The sequence below is a fragment of the Chiloscyllium plagiosum genome, chromosome 3, assembly GCF_004010195.1.
Source record: "Chiloscyllium plagiosum isolate BGI_BamShark_2017 chromosome 3, ASM401019v2, whole genome shotgun sequence".
Lineage (NCBI taxonomy): Eukaryota > Metazoa > Chordata > Chondrichthyes > Orectolobiformes > Hemiscylliidae > Chiloscyllium > Chiloscyllium plagiosum.
The window spans coordinates 129,761,159-129,782,586 of NC_057712.1; the positions used below are offsets into that span (position 1 = coordinate 129,761,159).

General features: G+C 42.0%; 1 protein-coding gene across 8 annotated transcripts in view; it reads right to left on the reverse strand.

Annotated features, from left to right (window-relative positions):
• The window catches only part of disp1 (dispatched homolog 1 (Drosophila)), a 366,584-nt gene that overhangs the window by 119,570 nt on the left and 225,586 nt on the right, over window positions 1-21,428 (reverse strand). For 5 of the 8 annotated variants that reach the window (XM_043687321.1, XM_043687317.1, XM_043687322.1 and 2 more), the window contains one exon: window positions 2,233-2,810. In XM_043687321.1, coding sequence (XP_043543256.1) covers window positions 2,233-2,774 — 542 coding nt within the window. In that variant the 5' untranslated portion in view covers window positions 2,775-2,810. Of the gene's footprint in view, window positions 1-2,232; window positions 2,811-5,511; window positions 5,601-5,901; window positions 5,985-18,440; window positions 18,459-21,428 lie in introns of those variants that run through there. The other 3 variants (XM_043687320.1, XM_043687318.1, XM_043687319.1) reach the window with 3 other exon arrangements.

Consider the following 21,428-nt stretch of genomic DNA (forward strand, 5'->3'; position numbering starts at 1 on the left):
GAGTTCCTGGACTAGGTGGGATAGGACAGTGTCGAGGTAGGTAGGGGTGAGTTCAGTGGGGCAGGAGCATGCTGAGACAATGGGTCGGCCAGGGTGGTCAGGCTTGTGGATCTTGGGAAGGAGGTAGAACCGGGCAGTGCGGGGTTCCCGGACTATGAGGTTGGAAGCTGTGGGACGGAGATCTCCTGAGTTGATGAGGTTCTGTATGGTCTGGGAGATGATGGTTTGGTGATGGGGGGGTGGGGTCATGGTCGAGGGGGCAATAGAAAGAGGTGTCCTCGAGTTGGCATTTGGCTTCAGCGGTGCAGAGGTCAGTGCACCAGACTACCACTGCGCCCCCTTTATCCGCTGGCTTGATGGTGAGGTTGGGATTGGAGCAGAGGTTCCACATTGATGCCCTGGGATATCTCAATCATGAATGATTGTGTATGTTTATTTAAGGGTTTTAATGGGGGTTAGTTCAAGTTGTATAGTTGTAGATTCTGAGTCCTTTCTATTCTGTGTCATTTGTTAAAGTACAATAAATAGAGTAATTTTCTGTTATAGAAGAAGCCTAATGTGAACTGCTTTTTGTCCTGGGTGGCAATCACTCAGGCAATTTGGCCATTTTAGTATTTCATTGTGATTTTAAATATTTATACACTTTGTGACGCATTGTGGAACAGTGGGGGATAATTAATCCTCTTTGTTAATTCATATCAAAGTTCTCTTTTAACATCTTGTTTTTCTGCTCTATACCTCTACGTATAAAGCCCAGAATTTTGTCTGTTTTCTAACCACTTTCTCAGCTTGTCCTGTTCACTTTCTTAGAGTTGTGCATCTTTCTTAAGGTCTCTGTGTTCTGCATTCCCTTTGTGTTATATTGCCTCTCCTCGCTTTACCTGCAAAGTGCACTTCACGTTTCCATGACATACTGCGTTACATTTAGCTGCCACATGTCTGCCCATTCAGCCATCATGTTTTGTCTTGAAGTTTAACACTATCCTCTTCACAGTTTACAATATTTCTAAAGGTTACAACACCTTAAAACTTTGTAATTGTTCATTTTACAGCCACATTAGACAATCTATACAGAGAAGCTGTGTTCCTAATAGTAATGGCTAGGAAACACAACTGTATACCTTCTTCCAGTGAAAAGAAAATCAACCATTCACCATAATTCTTTCCTGTTACTCAACCTACCTGAATCTATGCCACCAATTTTCCTTTCATTCCATGGTCTTCCACCTTTATAACAAGCCTAGTATGTAGACGTATATAACATGATAGTTTACTAAATGCCTTTTGAAGTCCATGTACAACACATCAATCAATCTACCGTTCACAGGTTTTCCTTTATTAATCCACCATGTTGATGGCTGTTAATTTTGTCCCACTGAGGTTAAACTGACTGGCCTCTGGCTGCTGTATTTATTTATGAAGCGCCAGCAGAGAATGGGTCAGACCAGGCAGATGGCTGTGTAGCTGCAATATTACTGAACCAGGAATCCAACGGGAACATAGATTGAAATGTCATCATGGCAGTCTGTGAAATTTAAATTTAAATAATAAATAGATCTGGAATATAAAGCTGGTGTCACAACTACCATCGCACGTTGAAATGGGTGGCATGGAAATCGGTCAGCCTTACCTGGTCCTCTAGATTCACAGCAATTTGGCTGAGTCATAGCTGTCCTCTGGCAAGCCACTCTGTTCAAGAGTAATTAGAAATTGGCATGTGGGCCTCACAAGACACTCACATCCCCCAAGAAAACAAAGCAAAAGGGCCTGTCTTTCGGGGCAAAGCACACATCGATGAAATAAACACTTCACTCCACCGCTAATAATTTAACAATTGATACCGTTGCATAGTGTTATACACCTCAAAATGTTCTTTCCAAATACACCCCAAAGTATGAAACAATTACATACGTAAACCAGGTTATACACAAGAGTTTACAAGTCAAACCACACCACATTAAAGTACTTATATTAACCCCCCACACAACTGTTCTCTGAAGTCTCTCCTTCATGTAAGGAGAGTTTAAGCAGGAAAATTCCATTTTGAACCCAGACATAAATATTTTCGATTACACATTACACTTGACACATATTTTTGAAGAGTTTTCAGGATATTTTCATTCAATTAACTAAAACTTAATTTTCATCCATCACAGTATACTTATCTGGGATTATCAACAGGGAAAAGGTTTACTCACTACAGAAATGAAAGACCATGTAAGTGGAGCATACCTGATGTCGGGGATGTGTTGCTGTTGCACAGGTTGATGCTGGAAATGGTCAGGCCACCGATGATGAAGACAAAGGGGAGCGTGATCGATGAGAGAAGAGACAGGCTGGAGGCAGCAGCCGGCTGCATGGAGAGGGGAAGTGTTTTGGCACATAGATGTTGGGTACTCGGAGTGAGTTTGCAGGCAGGAAGATGTCAATGGAGAGGTGATGGTGATATTTCCCAAAGAATGGCAATCTGGTTGGTTACTGTGACAACACAAAGGATGATGGTATGGACAATGGTGGCAACATTGTGGCAGCAATGCCACAGGTCTTTGGCTGTTTATCATATTGTCTGTAAAGAGGCAAGAAGGCTTAACAGTACCATTTGGCAGTGTACCGCTGTTGTGACTCACTTTTGCCCTTGAAGTCTCCTTGGCTGACAGCTGCTCGGAGAGGTGGTCTCCATCGCAGGCTGCAGCGATGCTGTTACCGTTAGCATTTGATGGGACACTGCCATTGCTCTGAACCATGAAGTCACCATTCCCGTTGCTCATAGCCATGCTCGTTTCACCAGCTTCTTCACATCCGTCACACGTCTAAAAACAGGATAAAGAAAACAAGATGCTAAACCACTCTCAGATGAAGCATTTAGAAAACTGCAGAATATATCATATTTCCTGAGCCCATGGAGTAATATCTCTTCTCCTGATCAGTGAGCAAAATAGGAGAAGGGACATCTCAAAACACCACCTAGAAAATCTCCGACTTACGTTACCTCACTCCAGAGAATAGAATGACTGAGCAAAGAGCTAGACTAATTCACCTTCATAATAATTTGAAGAGGACCAACCACATTTTCCCTCCAATTTTGTGATAAATAAAAAAAATTTAGCTTTGTGAAAAATCATGATAAAGTTCTATGAAGAAACCTGAAACAGCAGATCGACAAGACCTTTCTGCCAGACCCTCTCTTTCTCAGATTTACATACAGCACACTGCCAAGCGCTCAAACCCTTTCCTGTGTTCTGTCTTGTCGTTTTTTTTGAGATCCGATCTACAACAGCAATGTCATCAGCAAACTCATAAATGGAGTTGGGGTGAAAATTGGCCTCAGGGTTGTGAGTGTATAATGATTATAGTAAGGGGCTAAGTATGCAGCCTTGTGGGAACCATAGTTGAGGATTGTTGTGGAGAAGGTGTTGTCACCTGTTCTTACTGATTGCGGTCTGTGGGGCAGGAAGTCGAAGATCCAGTTGCAGAAGGGGAGCAGAGTCCTAGGTCTCAGAGGCTGGAGATGAGTTTGTTTGGAATTATGGTGCTGAAGGCAGAGCTGTAGTCAATAAGTAGGAGCCTGATATAGATATCCTTATTATCCGCATGTTCCAGGGATAAATGTAGGACCTGGGAGATGGCATCTGCTGTGGATCTGTTGTGGTGATTGGTGAATTGCAAAGGATCAAGGCAATCTGGTAGGCTGGAGTTGATGTGAGCCATGGCTAACCTCTCAAAGCTCTTCATAATTTTGGAGGTCAGAGCCACTGGACGGTGGTCATTGAGGTACACTGTATAATTTTTTTCTTTGGCTTCAGGAAGATGTGATCTTCTTGAAACAGGTGGGAATTTCGAATGTCTGCAAACACTCCCACCAGCTCGGCTGCACAGGATCTGAGTACATGGCCAGGGACTCTATTCAGGTCAGTTGCTTACTGTGGGTTCACTCTCAAGAAGGCTGACAGTGGGTACAGGTGCACCCAAGGCTGTTGGGATAGGTGACATCATTTCTCTGACCTTCTGATCAAAGCGAGCGTAGAATGCATTGAGCTGATTGGGGAAGGATGTATTGTTGCCTGCGATTTTCTGTGATTGAAGCATACAAGATTCTACACACAAAAGATATATGGAAATGTTTTCCATAAACCCAGTGGAAACCTGACCAGTTATTAACTTTAACTCTGAGCAGATAATTTTCTGTTAAGCAAAGGTATTAATATGATGGGCCAGAGGGATATGGAGTTAGGCTACAGATCAGACATGATTCCACTGAATGGTAGAACAGGCTCAAGGAGCTGATTGGCCTACTCCTGTCGCTATGTTCTTATGAGACTTGACAGGGTAGATGTGGAAGGCTGGGCCTAGACTCTCCCACAAGGAGACAAAGGGGCATGATCTCAGGAATAAGCAGTTGTACATTTAAGACCGAGATGAGGAGGAAGTCCTTTTGAGGTTGGTGAATCTGTGGAATCCTTTACCACAGATAGCAATTGAGGCTGGGCTACTCAGTATATTCAAGGCTGAGGTAAATAGATTTTTAATCAATAAGAGCATTAAGGCTTATGGGGAAAAGGTAGAAAAACAGAGTTAAGGATTATCAGATCAGTTTTGAAATCACTGATTGACAAAGTAGACCGGAGATCTTATAAAGATGCTTCATATTTCATAATTCCCAAAGGGCTTATGCTTTGAAAGATTTATTTCAAATTTTGCGGAAATATCTGGAGCAATTTATTTAAAAGAGGTGTTGAAAGGTCACTGGATACAAGATTGTTTTCAACAAGGCTTCCTGGAAATCACATGGCTGGTGTAAATACTTTTTTTGCTGTAGACTACTGTTTTCATCAATGGCAGGTTTAAAGACAGTGTATTGGTATCTGATATTAGTTGGGGCAACAAGAAGCCTGTGAGGAAGGGCTGCCCACCTGATCTTTCACATTTCTAAAAACAAAACTGTTGTTGAGTTCAGAGTGAAACCTAAATGTTCTGAAATAGTCTTTTGAGGATCAATATTCGATTTCCTGAGCAAGCTCACTCAGAAACATTCCACAGACAACCATGCGTGGGTAGTGACACCACCATATCAGCTAGAACATCAGAGGGACAGACTGCAGAACACTTTATACTTTATCCTTTTGCCTTCAAGAATAATCCATATATAAAGCATTTTGTCAGCAAGCCGACCTCTGCAGAGAAATCTGTTTTTTGCCTCTTTTCCCGAAGACAGACTGTGTGTGTGCGCGAGAGTGTGTGCGTGACAGTGTGAGAGAGAGAGTGTACGTTTTGGGGTTATTTAGATGGATGAGCATTTCAGTGTTACTGTCTGTATATGTTAACCAATTATTGCATTGTCATTGAATAAGTTCTGTTTCGATAATAAACCAGAAAGTGTGATAATAGATTTTTTAAAAACTTGATAGGTATTTAATTTGACATTTAGGTAACTGAGAGAATTACAGCGCACTCCGCCAGCTTCAGTTGTACATATGTGAATTATCTTTAATATAGTATGGCAAAAGAGCCTACCTGCAATCCCTTGTTCTAACACCACTGCATCTACCTCATGGGATAAAGGAGACACATGCAGCACCACAAAAGGATCCAGTCAAGAGTTAGCTCTGTATCATTACTGGTCTACAACAGAGTTTAGTAACAAGACCAGCAGAATGCATGATGGGAATAGGAAAACAAATGGCATTCACATTAGTTATTAATGAAGTAATTAAAGGAAATAAAAGCAGAAGATACCAAAAATCGTCAGCAGATGAAAATACCGTATTTCTGGTATTTATGGTTTTTATTTCAGGTTTTTAGTATCTCTTGCAATTTGGTCTTGTTCAAATGAAAGAAACAGCGTTGTAGCTTTCAACATAATTTTCTTGGTTCTAATTTTTAGTGAGAGCTGTTAAAACATACCTCATTACACAAAGAAGGAATAAAAGCGTCAAATTTGAAAAGGCCAAAATCATCAGAAGCATCTGTGCAAGGCCCTTCAAGGTGTTGATGCTACAGCTTTCAGTGCAATTAAATGGTCACTTTAACAGGCAATAAATAGGCTAACAATCAGCATGGATTAAAATGATCAAAGGACAGCCTCCACCTGCTTCTGGACTGAGTTTAAAATACACAAAAGCTATACAAGATTGTAGCTGGCATGGGAGTGCGTGCATCCTAGAAAGCAAGAGCTTGGGGGTGGCTAATGATGGTTTTTCTTTTGCTCTGAAGCATTCTAATTATTGAAAGTGCAGGCTTGGCAGCTGCCAGGTGTTAACACAAAACACAAACTTCAGTCACTGGCTTTTTAGATGCCAGTTTTGGTTGGCAAGGTTGGAGAACCACTGGCTTCCCATCACAAAGAAATGATATTGCATCAAGCATTCATATTATGCACAGTACTCGGAAATCAGGCACATGATGCTACTCAATTCTGATTCTGTGGAATCTGCAACTGTGACAAATCAAAAGCTGCTATCTTTCCAGACCTTTTGTGCATTTCCAGAATTTTCTGTTTGATATGAAACTTCGAAATGGAGGTGCTAGTGTTGGATTGGGGTGGATAAAGTCAGAAGTCACACGACACCAGGTTATAGTCCAACAGATTTATTTGAAACACAAGCTTTCTGAACACTGCTCCTTCATCAGATGATGTCACGTTTTCCTCTGTTTATCACTTGCTGCTTATGTTTGACAAATAGGTATTCCTGTTTCATAGCTTCACCAAGTTAACACCTCATTTTTGGATAGTGCCTGCTGCCACTCCTGCTTATGTTTGCAGATTATGTTTGAGTACAGTTCTGCTGGTGTCGATGAATGCCCAGTTGAGTTGCTATATCTGCTCAAAGTCTGTCCCATTTAGCACATTTAATGATAGTGCCATACAACACGATGTACAGTATTCTTAAAGGTGAAGGTGGGATTCTGTCTCCATGAAGGACTGTGCAGCGGGCACACTTATCAACACTGCCATGCATATGCATCTGTGGCAGGCAGGTTGGTGAGAAAGAGGTCAAATATATTTATCCCAACTGCTGGTTCTCTCATTACTTGCTGCAGACCCAGTCTAGCAACCATGCCCTTTAAGACTTGACCAGCTTGATCAGTGGTGCTGCTACTCTCTGAGATGGACATTGCAATCCCCCACCCAGAGTTCATTTTGTACCTTTGCCACCCTTAGTGCTTCCTCCAGGTGTTGTTCAACATGGAGGAGTACTGATTCATCAGCCAAGGGAGGACGGTATGTGGTAATCAGCAGGGAGTTTTCTTGTCCATTTTTGACCTGACACCATGGACTTTATGGGGTCTGCAGTCCATGTTGAGGTCTCCCAGGGCAACTCTCTAAAGACTGTATATCACTGTGCCATCACCACTGAGACCATAAGACACAGGTGCAAAATTAGGCCACTTGGCCCATTCAGTCTGTTCTAACATTCGATTGTTGATTATGTGTTTGTCGACCCCATTCTCCTACCTTCTTCCTGTAACCCTTGATCCTCTTACCAATCAAAAACCTATCTCTGTCTTAAATTAATGACTTGCAGCATTGCCCTCTGCGGCAATGAGTTCCATAGATTAATCACTCTCTGCCTGAAGAAATTCTAAAGGGTTATTCCTTCACTAGGGCTGTGCCTCTGGGTTCTAGTCTCTCTTACTTATGGGAATATCTTCTTCATGTCCACTCTATCAACACGGTGGCATAGTATTTAGCACTGCTGCCTCACAGCGCCTGTAGACCCGAGTTCAGTTCCCGCCTCAGGCGACTGACTGTGTGGAGTTTGCACGTTCTCCCCATGTCTGCGTGGGTTTCCTCCGGGTGCTCAGGTTTCCTCCCACAGTCCAAAGATGTGCAGGTCAGGTGAATTGGCCATGCTAAATTGCCTGTAGTGTTAGGTAAGGGGCAAATGTAGGGGTATGGGTGGGTTGCGCTTCGGCGGGTCGGTGTGGACTTGTTGGGCGGAAGGGCCTGTTTCCACACTGTAATGTAATCTAATCTAATCTATCTATGCCTCTTGGTATTCTGTAACTTTCAATCAGATTCCCCCTAATCTTTCTAAATTCCACTGAGTACAGAGTCCTCAACTGCTCCTCATATGACAAGCCCTTCATGCCTAGGGTCCTCTGGACCCCCTCCAAACCCAGCACATCCTTCTTTAGGCATGGAGCTAAAACCTGCTCACAATATTCCAAACAAAAACAGAAATTGCTGGAAAAGCTCAGCAGGTCTGGCAGCATCTGTGGAGAGAAATCAGAGTTAACCTTTCGGGTGGTGTGACCCTTTCTCAGAACTGATATTCCAAATGTGGTCTGTACAGCCTCAGGAGTTCATCTCTGCTTTTGTATTTTAGCCCTTTTGAAATGAATGCTAACATTACATTTGCCTTCCTAACAATCAACTGAACGTTAACGTTATATGTAAAGTCAAATTCCAGGAGTATGACAACATCATGCCTTTGCTCAATTGGTCTGTGAGACAGTTTTTGTTTTACTTTTTAAAAAAAAAAGTTTATTCACACACAGGAAACAGGTGTCAGTGGCTGGCCAGCATTTATTGCCTGTCCCTCATTGCCCTTGAGATAGTGGTGGGGAGCTGGTTTCTTGAATCACTGCAGTCCACTTGACAGGACCCTGCAGATGTTAATAAGGGCTTGGCATGGCAACCCATGGTGAGTTTGCTGTTGTCGTTTCCTGCCCCTAGGTCTATGCCAGGTGGTCTGTCCAGTTTTGATTGCAGTTTGATAGAGCTGAATGGTGCTAGGCCCTTTCAGAGGGCACTTAAGAGTCAACCATTTTGCTATGGGTCTGGAGTCAGATACAGTGCAGAGCAGCTAAGGATAATAGACACCATTCCCTAAGGGTTATCAGTCAACTTACATATGTTTTTATAACAATCAACAATGGCTTCATTGTCACCATCATTTTTATTCCAGTTAATTTTAATTCAATTTCCACCATTTGCCCTGCTGGAATTCAAACCTATGACTCCAGAGCATTGTTGAGTTATTAGATTAATAGTCCAGTACCATCACCTCCCCCAAGCACATCCCCCAAAATGCAGAAAGCATTACAAACCCAAAATATCAATTTCAACCTCGAACCTTTGGGTGACCGTCCTCCAAGACAGACTTCAGGACAGGCAACAACACAAAATGGCTGAGCAGAGGCTGATAGCCAAGTTCTGTACCCATGGGGATGGCCTCAACCAGGACCTTGGGTTCAAGTCACACTACAGGTGACCCCACTGCACCACACACACACACAGACACACATGCAGACACAGACACTCCTACAGACACACAGTCCTACAGACCCTCTCTCCTACACAAGCTCTCTCTCATATGCTCACACAAACACTCCCATACTCACATGCACACACACTCTCTCAAAGACACTCATAACCAACTAATCCCCTCCCCACACTCACTCACACACACACACACGCATCTCTAAGTTTGTGGGGTGAATTTGTACTTGCAGAATTACATATTATTTTACTCAAAAACTGCATGAATCCATGTATGATTCTGTAAATCTGTTTTTTAGATGAGAATCAGTCTGACCACAGACAGTCTTACACAGGGCACCTCACATCTTAAATACATTATCTGGGCCAATATGACACCAATTGTTAAAGTTCACTTGAGAATGTAACTTTAAAAAAGTTCTGCGATTGATATTTGAAAGAACTGAAACCAACATGTTAATTCTAAAAGATGAGAGACTTAACAAACAATCCAGGTCTTTTTCAATATATAATTTCAGTTACATCACTATTTAAACTTTTACTATAAATTCTGTGTCTTACAATCTTATTCTCCACAACCACCTGATGAAGAAGCAGCGTTCCAAAAGCTAGTGCTTCCAAATAAACATGTTGGACTATAACCTTGTGTTGGGTGATTTTAACCAAAATATCAAGGTTTGATTTCTGTTCTATGTTTAGTGAGGTTAGTGTGGTGATTCAGAAACTGTAGCTATGACACAAGACTGTATAAGGCAAAAGTGAGGATTGCAGATGCTGGAAACCAGAGTTTAGATTAGAGTGGTGCAGGCAGCATGCGAGGAGTAGGAAAATCGATGTTTTGGACAAAAGCCCTGCATCAGGAATGAAGGCAGGAAGCCGCCAGGGTGGAGAGATAAGTAGTGGGGTTGGCAGGGGGGAGAGATAAGGGGGGGGGGGGGGGGGGGGGAAGGAGGGCTGGGGAGAAGGTAGCAAAGAGTACAATAGGTGAATGGGGGTGCAGTTGGAGGTGAATGGTCAGATAGGTGGGAAGGATGACTGGCAGGTAGGACAGGTCATGGGGACAGTGCCTCTTCCACTTTGGAACATTTCAACCCCAGGGCATCAATGTAGACTTCACCAGTTTCCTCATTTCCCCTCCCCCGACCTTACCCCAGTTCCAACCTTCCAGCTCAGCACTGTCCCCATGACTTGTCCTACCTGCGTATCTTCCTTTCCACCTATCCACTCCACCCTCCTCTCTGACCAATCACCTACATCCCCACCCCCATTCACCCATTGTACTATTTGCTACCTTCCCCCACCCTCCTCCCTGACCTATCATCTCTATCCTCACCCCCATTCACCTATTGTACTCTATGCTACCTTCCCCCATCTCTCCAGCCTGGAGGCTCCCTGCCTCCATTTCTGATGAAGGGCTTTTGCCCGAAACATCGATTTTCCTGCTCCTCGGATGCTGCCTGACCTGCTGTTCTTTTCCAGCGCAACTCTAATCTAAACACGAGACTGTATAAGTTGATATCCAGCCACTCACGCTGGAAGGTGTTTGAAAACCGACCACATTATGTTCTGCTTTGTTGTTCCTACCATCACAGAGCTTAGCAACATAGACCATCTGGCTTTTTGCAGATCAATGAGCAACCTACTAAAGGGCTACTGTTGCTGAAGTGCACTCAAGCAACAGTATAAACCTATAGGAGAGGGTAGGAACATTACAACGGAGGAATAAGAGAATTTGTTGCCTAAATGTAAGAAATAGAAACAGGACTTCTGCCCCTTGCATGTTCTGCCATTCAATAGGATCATGACTGATGCAACATTTTTCACATCCAACTTCCTGCCTTTTCCCCATAACCTATGATTCCTAACTGATCAAGAATCCATCTCAGCCTTAAATATACACAAGGACTCTATCCCCATAGCTCTCTGTGACAAGGACTTCCAAAGACACACACTCTCTGAAAGAAGAAACTCCGGCTCATCTCAGTCTTAAATTTGCACCCCTTTATTCTGAGACTATGCCCTCTGGCCACACAATCTCCCATGAGTGGAAACATCCTCTCAGCATTTACTCTGTCAAGCCCCTTAAGAGTCCAATATTTTTCAATGAGATCACCTCTCAATCTTCTAAACTCTAGTGAGTTGAGTCCCAATCTGTTTCGCCTTTGCTCACAAGGTAATCCCTGCATGCCAGGGATCATCCTAGAGAACTTTCTCCAAACTGCCTCCAATGAAATTATATTTTTTAAATAAGGTGACCAAAACTGCTTACAGTACTTCAGATGCACCATGTGCAGTTACAGTAAGACGTCCGTACTCTTGTACTCCAACTGCCTTGAAATAAGGGCCAACGTTCCATTAGCCTTCCTGCTTAGCTGCTGTTCCTTTGTGCGAGCTTTCTGTGTTTCATGCACAAGCAGCCCCAAGTCCCTTGTGTTGCCTGTTTCTGCAGTTTTTCTCCATTTAAATAATGCTTTTGTTCTTCCTTCCAAAATGAACAGACTTGGCATTTTCCCACATTTTATTTCAATTGCCAACTTTTTGTCCACTTACTCAACCTATCAATATCTCTCTGTATCCGTATCACAAGCTGCAATCCCACCTACTTTTGTGTCTGCAATTGGGCTGCAGCACGCTTACTTCCTTCCTCCAACGCATTTATGTATATTGTAAACAGTTGCGATTCAGCACCTGATCCCTGTGGAATCCCACTGGTCACAGGTCACCAATCTGATTTAAAAAAAACCCTTACCCACTTGTTCTTTCCTTCCCATAAGTCATTTCCTAGTCCAAAAGTAAAAGAAAATTTAGTTTAAAGAAATTTCAGTGTGAATCACACAACGCCTACCACTCCATTCCTTAGGATTACAGGTCAGCAAAATAAATCATCAATGGTAGTAGAAAGAATTGAAACGCAGGGATTGAAAAGAATGAGGCCTGAGAAACATTCCTTCCATTGGCCACATATATATAATCTGATGTATTGTATGAACTATTGAAATATATTTCTCCATGCTAAAATCTAACCCATCTTATGAACTCCCCCTTAGACACACATACAGACAGGCAGGCAAAAAATGGTCCTACGGGGCAGAGGGAACCGTACATGTCCACAGGGTTTGCTCAGCTGATCCAAATGCTGTTTCCCAATCTGACTTCTCCAGATACTTTTATCTGTTTGCAGCAGGCACAGAGTGACTGGCTCACATTTATAAAACAACTGTGTTTTATGTTCTATCTGTGACCTATAACAACTGATGAGGGGAAAGACACTGGGTACATCGAGGCGTGAGATGGTTTTTACTACATAGGCAAAACAGCTCCATCCCTTCCAGAAGGTCTAATACCGTCTGCCCAAACATTCACCATCACCACCACTGTCACCAACGCGGCCCCCTCCCCCCTCAAACTGTCAGCTACCTGACAATTGTTGGCAGGCAGAAAGCCTTTGACATCATTTGGTCACCATTTCACAGAGCAATCAGCTATCTGTCACTAATCAAGTCTTCATTTGTACATATACCTCTGCTGTAGCCAGTTTTGTAACCAGACTTTCCCTCCTGTTTGCACAAGCAGCTGTGGAAACAGTAATTACAAGTGTCAAGTAAGTCGCTTTTAAAAAGTACGGTAATCCTCCAAAAATCCTCAGAATTTAACCCAGTCCTTTTCCCATTTCAGTTCAAATCAAAAATATAAATACAATATTTACATTTCAAATTCCTCTAGGACTTCAGTTCTCCCTATTTCTACAATTTCCTCTCAACCTACAACTCCAAGACTCAGTAATCCTTCAATCTTTTCCTTTTGTGCATACCTGATTTATACCTTTTTTTTAGTTGCCGTGGTTCAGGGTATCTGAGGATCAAGTTGTCACAGAGCTCGAAGGTTAGAGTGATAACAGTTGGGTGGCAACAAGAGATTAATACTAAATAAAAACTGAAAGAATTGTGGGTGCTGTAAATCAGGGTCACCTGACCTGAAACGTCAACTCTGATTTCTCTTCACAGATGCTGCTAGACCTGCTGAGCTTCTCCTGCAACTTCTGTTTTTGGCAACAAGAGGTTGATTGGTCATTGGACTAGTGACCAGTTAGCAATGACAAAAGCCTTCTGCCTGCCATCAACCATGTGACTGGCTCTCAGGTAACTAGAGTCATAGAGTCATACAGATCTACGGAAACAAACCCTTTGGGGTCCAACCCGTCCATGCCAACCAGATATCCCAACCCAATCTAGTCCCACCTGCCAGCACCCGGCCCATATCCCTCCAAACCCTTCCTATTCATATACCCATCCAAATGCCTCTTAAATATTGCAATTGTACCAGCCTCCTCCACTTCCTCTGGCAGCTCATTCCATACACGTACCGCCCTCTGTGTGAAAAAGTTGCCCCTTAGGTCTCTTTTATACCTCTCCCCTCTCACCTATGCCCTCTAGTTCTGGATTCCTCCACCCCAAGGAAAAGACTTTGTCTATTTATCCTATCCATGCCCCTCATAATTTTGTAAACATCTATAAGGTCACCCCTCAGCCTCCGACGCTCCAGGGAAAACAGCCCCAGCCTCTTCAGCCTCTCCCTATAGCTCAAACCCTCCAACCTTGGCAACATCCTTGTAAATCTTTTCTGAACCCTTTCAAGTTCCACAACATCAGTAAATAGTTCAGGGCTGGACACAAGATAGAGAGAAGTGGTTTGACCTCTATTAGTACAGGAGCTGTTTCTCTGTTGGCTGCAGTTATACCCATTTTAAACCCGAAGAAAACCAGTAAATCTTTTCTTTCGCAATTGTTGCGAGCTGTAACCTTTGACTGATAAAGGCAAAGACCTTTTATAAGTAAGCCAGCCTCATAATGTCTCTTACATACAGGTGGAAGGATCCAATAGAAAGACAACTGAAAAGCAATGTTCTGATCAGCTTAAGGATAGTATCTGAAAGCTGTGAATAGGAACACTGAACTGCCTCCCAGCTTTGCTCTGCTCATAACCTACATTTTCCAGTCTGTCTGTCTGTCTTAATGTATGTAAAGGGCAGTTTTTTAAGAGCATTAGAGTTTTAATTGTTGACAGTTTATAACTGTTTATCTATAGCTAGAATCTAATTATTTGTGATAAATAGGGAAGCTTTCTCTTGCCTTTCCAAACCCCAAAAAAGCTTCAAAGATGCAGAATTGAATGACCCAGCAACTTAATGCAGCAAACACACCACCAAAATACCAGGTCCCAGAGTTGACTTTGTATTCCAGCCTAGGGTCATTATTAACATTGATTAACAGGAGAGAAAAAGACCAGCCTCATAATCTATTAAAACACACCATTCTCTGTTTCTTGTATCAGGTCACTTCTGCCAAAAGAACTATGCAGGTCCATTTTAAATGTACTAACAGGATCCACTTCGATTGTGTTGATGGACAATCCGTACTTCCAGTTTGGAGTAAAACCAAAAGTAAAGAATCCATTCTTAGTTAGCCTTCACTGTTGCCTCAAACATTAGGGGCGGAGCAGAGCACAGTCTGGGTACTATATCAACCCAGCAGTGATTGAAGCTCATTACACCACAATTAAAACAACACAAAATGCTGATTTGATATGAAATCAGTCAGAAACATTAGAAAACTTTTTTTAAAAAGGAAATAAAACTTTGAAGTACAAGTGGTAGAGCACTTTAAATGTGCAATGTTGAATAATTTACCTGCCTCCCAGTTCTTCCATAAGCAATGTTCCTTTCCATCAATACCACATTTCGAAACATTAATATCTGTTGTGGTTCTGTTCGCCGAGCTGGCAATTTTTATTGCAGACGTTTCGTCCCCTGTCTAGGTGGTATCCTCAGTGCTTGGGAGCCTCCTGTGAAGCGCTTCTGCAACACAAATTCCCAGTTCGGCGAACAGAACCACAACGAGCACCCGAGCTACAAATCTTCTCACAGACTTTGAACATTAATATCTAGCGTGGCTTCAAGGTAGGCAAGAAATAACCATGATCAATTGAGAAAGAACAATCGGGTGTTTTCTAAAGAGAAAAACATATTTTTAGGGGACACCCACAAAACAGATTACATTCAATATGTTTGCACAGAGAATAGCCCGTTGCAAATTCAGATTAGAGCTACAACTAAATATTCAGGTCTTATTTTCTGGATGCCATGCACTCCTAGCAGGTTGTATTTGCACAAACATCGATGATCAACTTTCTGTAATTCCATACAGCAGAAGCGTATTGGATGACCATAAATCCATAGGATACAGGTGCAGAATGAGGCCATTAAGCCCATCAAGTCTGACCTGCCATTCAATACGATTATAGCTGATCTGGTCATTCTCAGCTTTATTTTCTTGCCCTTTCCCCATTATCCTTTGATTCTTTTAATTATTAAAACTTTGTCTATCTCAGCATTCATTATATTTAGTGACCCATCCTCAGTGGATCTCTGGTAAACAATTCCACAGACTCACTACCCACTGAGAGAAGAAAATTCTCATCTCGGTCTTAAATAGGCGACCCCATATTCTAAGATTATACTTTCTGGTCCTAGACCCTCCAAAAGGTAAATATCTTTTTGCATCTATCCTGTCAAACCCTCTAAGATTCTTGTATGGTTGCATCTCATTCTTCTATAATCCAATGAATACAGGCCCAATCTACTCAACTTCTCATAAGACTGTCCCTCCATATCTAGTATCACGTCATGAAACAATCTCTGGAACTGCCTCCAATTCCAGTATACTTTTCATTATATACAGGGCCAAAACTGTTCACAATATTCAAGTTGTGTTCTGACTAGTGCCTTGTATAGCTTTAACACAACATCCCTGTTTTTATACTCCATTCTCTTTGAAATAAAGACCAACATTCCATTTGCCTTCCCTATTACCTAATGAACCATTTTTTTGAGATTCATGAACAAGGACTCTCAAATCCTTTGGTTCTGTAGATTTATACAGTCTTTCTTCACTTATACAATATTCAACTCCTACTTTGTTCCTGCCAAAGTGCATTATCTTACATTTCCCCACAGAATATTCCATCTGCCAAGTTTTTTTGCCTATTCATTTAACCTGTCAAAATCCATTAGCAAACTCTTTGTGTCACTTTTACCACTTACCTTCCCACCTATTTTTGTGCCATGTGCAAACTTGGTTACAGTGCATTGACTTTTCTCATCCAAGTCATTAATATGTATTCTACATAATCTTAGGCTTAGCACTAGTCTCTGTGGCACTCAACTATCACAAGTTGCTATTCTGAAATTGCCCATTTTCCTAACTCTGTCTTCTATTAATGAGCCCGTCCTCTATCCATGTTCATCCTTCATCATCGTGGGTTACCTTATTAAGTAAGCTAATGGGTGGTACCTTACCAAATGTCTTTTGAAAATCCAAATTTGTTAGATCCACTGCTTCCCCTTTATTTATCCTGTTGTTACCTCCTCAAAGAGGAGGCAATAAGTTTATCAGGTATGAATTCCCCTTCATGAAGCCATAATGATTCTACTTGGTCATATTATATTTCTAAATGCTCTGATATTATATTCTTTCTAATAGGCTCTAACATTTTCCCACCAGCAGACATTAAGCTAACTGGCCTATAGCTATGATTCGGAGATGCCGGTGTTCGACTGGGGTGTACAATGTTAAAAATCACACAACACCAGGTTATAGTCCAACAGGGTTTAATTGGAAGCACACTAGCTTTCGGAGTGACGCTGATGAAGGAGCGTCGCTCCGAAAGCTAGTGTGCTTCCAATTAAACCTGTTGGACTATAACCTGGTGTTGTGTGATTTTTAACTTTGGCCTATAGCTAGCTGTTTTAAATAAAGGTGTTATGTTGGCAGGTTTCCAATCCTCTGGGACTTTTCCATAATCTAAGGATTCCTGGAAGATTATTACTAGTTCACTCACTAACTCTGTAGTTACTTCCTTTAATATCTTCGGATATATCCCATCAGTTCTAGGGGACTTATCAGTCTTTAGCACCACTGGCTTCTTTTACACTTTTTCTCAAGTGATATATATTTCCTTTCCTCTTTTTGTCCCTTGAATATTTAACAACTTTGGAATGCCACTAAGAGTCTTCTATTGTGAAGACTGACACAATGTATTTATTCAACTCTTCTGCCATTTTCTGGTGCCCCATTATTATTTCCCCAGCCTCATTCTTTATATTCACTTTGGCCACTCTTCACGTGTTTTTAAAAAGCTCTTACTGTCCACATTAATAGTATTTTGCAAGTTTACTGTCAATTTATTTCCTCTCTCTTTACTCTTTTTTGGTCATCTTTTATCAGTGGCGAAGAGAGGGAGTGGTTGAGGATATGGTAGACTGCCAATCAAGTAGACTGCTTTGTCCTGGATGGTGTCAAGCTTCTAGAGAGTTGTTAGAGCTGCACTCATCCAGGCAAGTGGGGAGTAATTCATCACACTCCTGACTTGTGCCTTGTAGACAGGCTTTGGGGTGTCAGGAGGTGAGTTAATCACTGCAGGATTCCTAGACACTTATACCCACTGAGTTATACATAGTTAATGCAGTTCAGTTTCTGGTCAAAGGTAAAGCCCCAGGGTGTAGACAGTGGGAGATTCAGTGATGTTTATGCCATTGAATGTCAAGGAGTGATGATTAGATTCTCTTTTGTTAGGCACTTGCATGATACTTACCACTTGTCAGCCAAGTCTAGATATTGTCCAGATCATGTTGCATTTGAACATGGACAGTTTCAGTATGTAAGGAGTTACAAATGATGGTGCACACTGTGCTATCATCGAATGGAGCCTAAATATCAACACAGGCAGTTCAGTCAAATACTACAGTTCAGTGCCTTATATCCTATGTAAATCTATTTTCAAACGAGCCAAACCATTCTCAATCTTGCATTCCTTTTTGATACAATTAGGAAAAACCTTTAGTTACAAAGCTAAGGTTATTCAACTCTAGCCTCTGTTTGTACTTATCCTCCACACAAGCAGTCATCTTAATCTCATTTACCCTTTTCTCCCCCCCATTCCATTTAGCTACCTATTTCTTTGACACTTTCTATCCCCCTCTTTATCTCATTCCTACTATTTTTCATCAACTTTGAATGAACAATGAACATATGATAGAGATTAGCTATCACCTCACTAGGTGATAGCCCAGGTTGTAGGGATGAATGACCCACTCCTGTGTCATTAATCCTTTACATAGTTAGACCAACTCTGAAAAACCAAGTTACACCCAAAAGCTAACCTGTCTTTTTCTGGTATGTCTCCAGCGTCTTCATGCTCCAGACAGATTTTCACCATTCAACAGATTTTCTCTTTATCCCTAGTTCAGAATTTGACTGCAAGGCACAGCTGCTACATTTGTTGCCTCTCTGAGCAGAAAACTGTCCATGCACTGGAAAGCTGCAGGGGAACCCACCTGCTATGTTGAACTGCGCAATGCAATTTTCAGTCAGCACAATAGAACTGAACAACTTCAGCGCCTTCTGCTTGATTACAAATCAGTTCTGCTGATTATTAACTTTCAAGTTCAGGATGATAATCTTAGCAAGTATCACCTGCCCAAAAGCCCACTCTTGAGAACATTGCAAAATGTTGTACCATAGTGTAATGGAACCTGGATTTGACCATAATTCTCCACACATCTAACTTGAATTTCAATCATGTAATTAGCAGGCATTTCATATCAAGAGGCCAGGCATTTCCTCATGGGAATAGAAATTAAAACTATAGGGGTCATTGTTTAATTAAATGATTCTATTTAAATAAAGCATTTACATTTCTCTATAATCAGCAATAAAGACCTACCTCCTCACATCTTTAAACTGCCTCATTTACCTAAACAGCACAAATTGGAAAGGGAACAGTACTGATCACAGCATCCTACTGTGAGACGACTTCTGAGTAACAGGCAAATGACAGACTCATTCAATTAGGAAGACAATTCATAGGAAATAATATGGACAGACATCAATTCCGAAAGGTAAAACTCTATTCATTTATTTCATTATAACACATCCTTCTGCAGGCTGAGATCTAGAAGAGATAGAAAATTAATTGACATAAAAGAAAATTGAAAGAATGAAAAACAAGAAAACAATAACAGAATGTGCATTTCAGAACTATGAGATTTTGATAGAGTGAGAATGGGGAAACTGTTGTCATTCACAGAACAAATGGCAGTCAGAGGGCAAACGTTTAAGGTAATTGTCAATAGAATGGACATGAAGGGAAAACAAACAGGTCCATGAGGATAAAAAAAGTGAATGAATTTGTTGGATAATTCTTTCAAGGAGTGTATGCAGGCATGGTGCACCAAATGACTTCCTTTTGTAACGCCAGATTTTATGGTTGAATGTATTATTTGGATGCAGTGGGAAAGAGACCATATTAAAGTTAAAAGATAAAGTCTCCTTACCAGATCATTGGGTTGCTGTCTCACTGGAGGGTGGGGAGGGGGGGGGGGATGTTGTTGGTGGTGGCAGGCGAAGAGAGAGAGGGGGGTGGACTGGTGGTGGTTCAATCTGAGGGTCATCACACACACGGCGAAAGGCGTTACTCTGCATTGCAAACCACCATTCAGATAACTGAGCTAACTGACCTCCCTGGTTTGTGATGCACAGTGATGCCAACGGTGTGAGTTCAATTCCCACAGCAGCTGAGATGACCACAAAGGACTTTCCTCTTGTATGAGGCGCAGTGACCCTCAGGTTAAACCACCACCAGTTGTCTCTCTCTAACAAACAGTAACTCTATGGTCTGGTCAGACTATAGCGATTTTAACTTTTTCTAAGAGACCCCATTGTACAAGAGGAAAAAGACATACAATATCAGCGAATGAGATAAGGAGGAACATAAGGATAGGAATGCACAAGGCATGATTAGTAAGTTTACAGATGACAACAAAATAAGCAGTACTATGGACAGTGAGGCAGGTTATCAGAAATTGCAGCAGGACCTTGATCAGTTGAGGAAGTGGACTGAGAAATGGCAAACTGAGTTTAATATAGATAAGTGTGAGGTCTTGCATTTTGGAAAGTCAAATCAAGGTAGGAGTTTCATTCTGAATGGTAGAGTCTTAAGGAGTGTCATAGAACAGAGGGATCTTGGAGTCAGGTGCATGGTCCTCTGAGAGTGGAGTCACAGGTAGACAGGGATAAAAGGCTTATGGGACACTGGCCTTCATCAGTCAGGGCACTGAGTATAGAAGTTGGGAAGTTATGTTGCAGTTGTATAGGACATTGATGAGGCTGCACTTGGAGTACTGTATTCAGTTTTGGTCACCTTGCTATAAGAAGGATGTTATTAAACTGGGAAGAGTGCAGAACAAATTTACAATGATGTTGCCAGAACTCAACGGTCTGAGTAATAGGGAGAGGTTGGACAAGCCAGGACATTTTTCTTTAGAGCGTGGGGGACTGAGGGGGGGATCTTGTAGAAGCATACATGATCATGAGAAGCATGGGTAGGGTGAATGCAATGTCTAGGACTAGAAGTTTCAAGAGGAAAGAATAAAAGAGAACCTGAGGTGCAACCTTTGTATACAGAGGGAGGTACACATATGGAATGAGCTGCCAGTGAAAGTGGTTGAGGTGGGTACATTACCATTTAAAAGGCATTTGAACAAATACATGGATAGGAAAGGTTTCGAAGGATATGGGCCAATTGCAGGGAAATAGGGTTCACATGGATGGATATTTTAGTCGGCATGGACCAGCTTGAAAGACATTCTGGCTATTGAGGGAGTGCAGGGTTCACAAGGTCAATTCCTGGAATGGCGGGATTACCTTACACTGAAAGACTGAGCGACTGGGCTTGTATACCCTTGAGTTTAGAAGACTGAGAGGGGATCTGATTGAGACATATAAGATTATGAAAGGATTGGACACTCTGGAGGCAGGAAACATGTTTCCGCTGATGGGTGAGTGCCGAACCAGAGGACACAGCTTAAAAATACGGGGTAGATCATTTAGGACAGAGATGAGGAGAAACTTCTTCACCCAGAGAGTGGTGGCTGTGTGGAATGCTCTGCCCCAGAGGGCAGTGGAGGCCCAGTCTCTGGATTCATTTAAGAAAGAATTAGATAGAGCTCTCAAGGATAGTGGAATCAAGAGTTATGGAGATAAGGCAGGAACAGGATACTAATTAGGAATGATCAGCCATGATCATATTGAACGGCGGTGCAGGCTTGAAGGGCAGAATGGCCTACTCCTGCAACTATTGTCTATTGTCT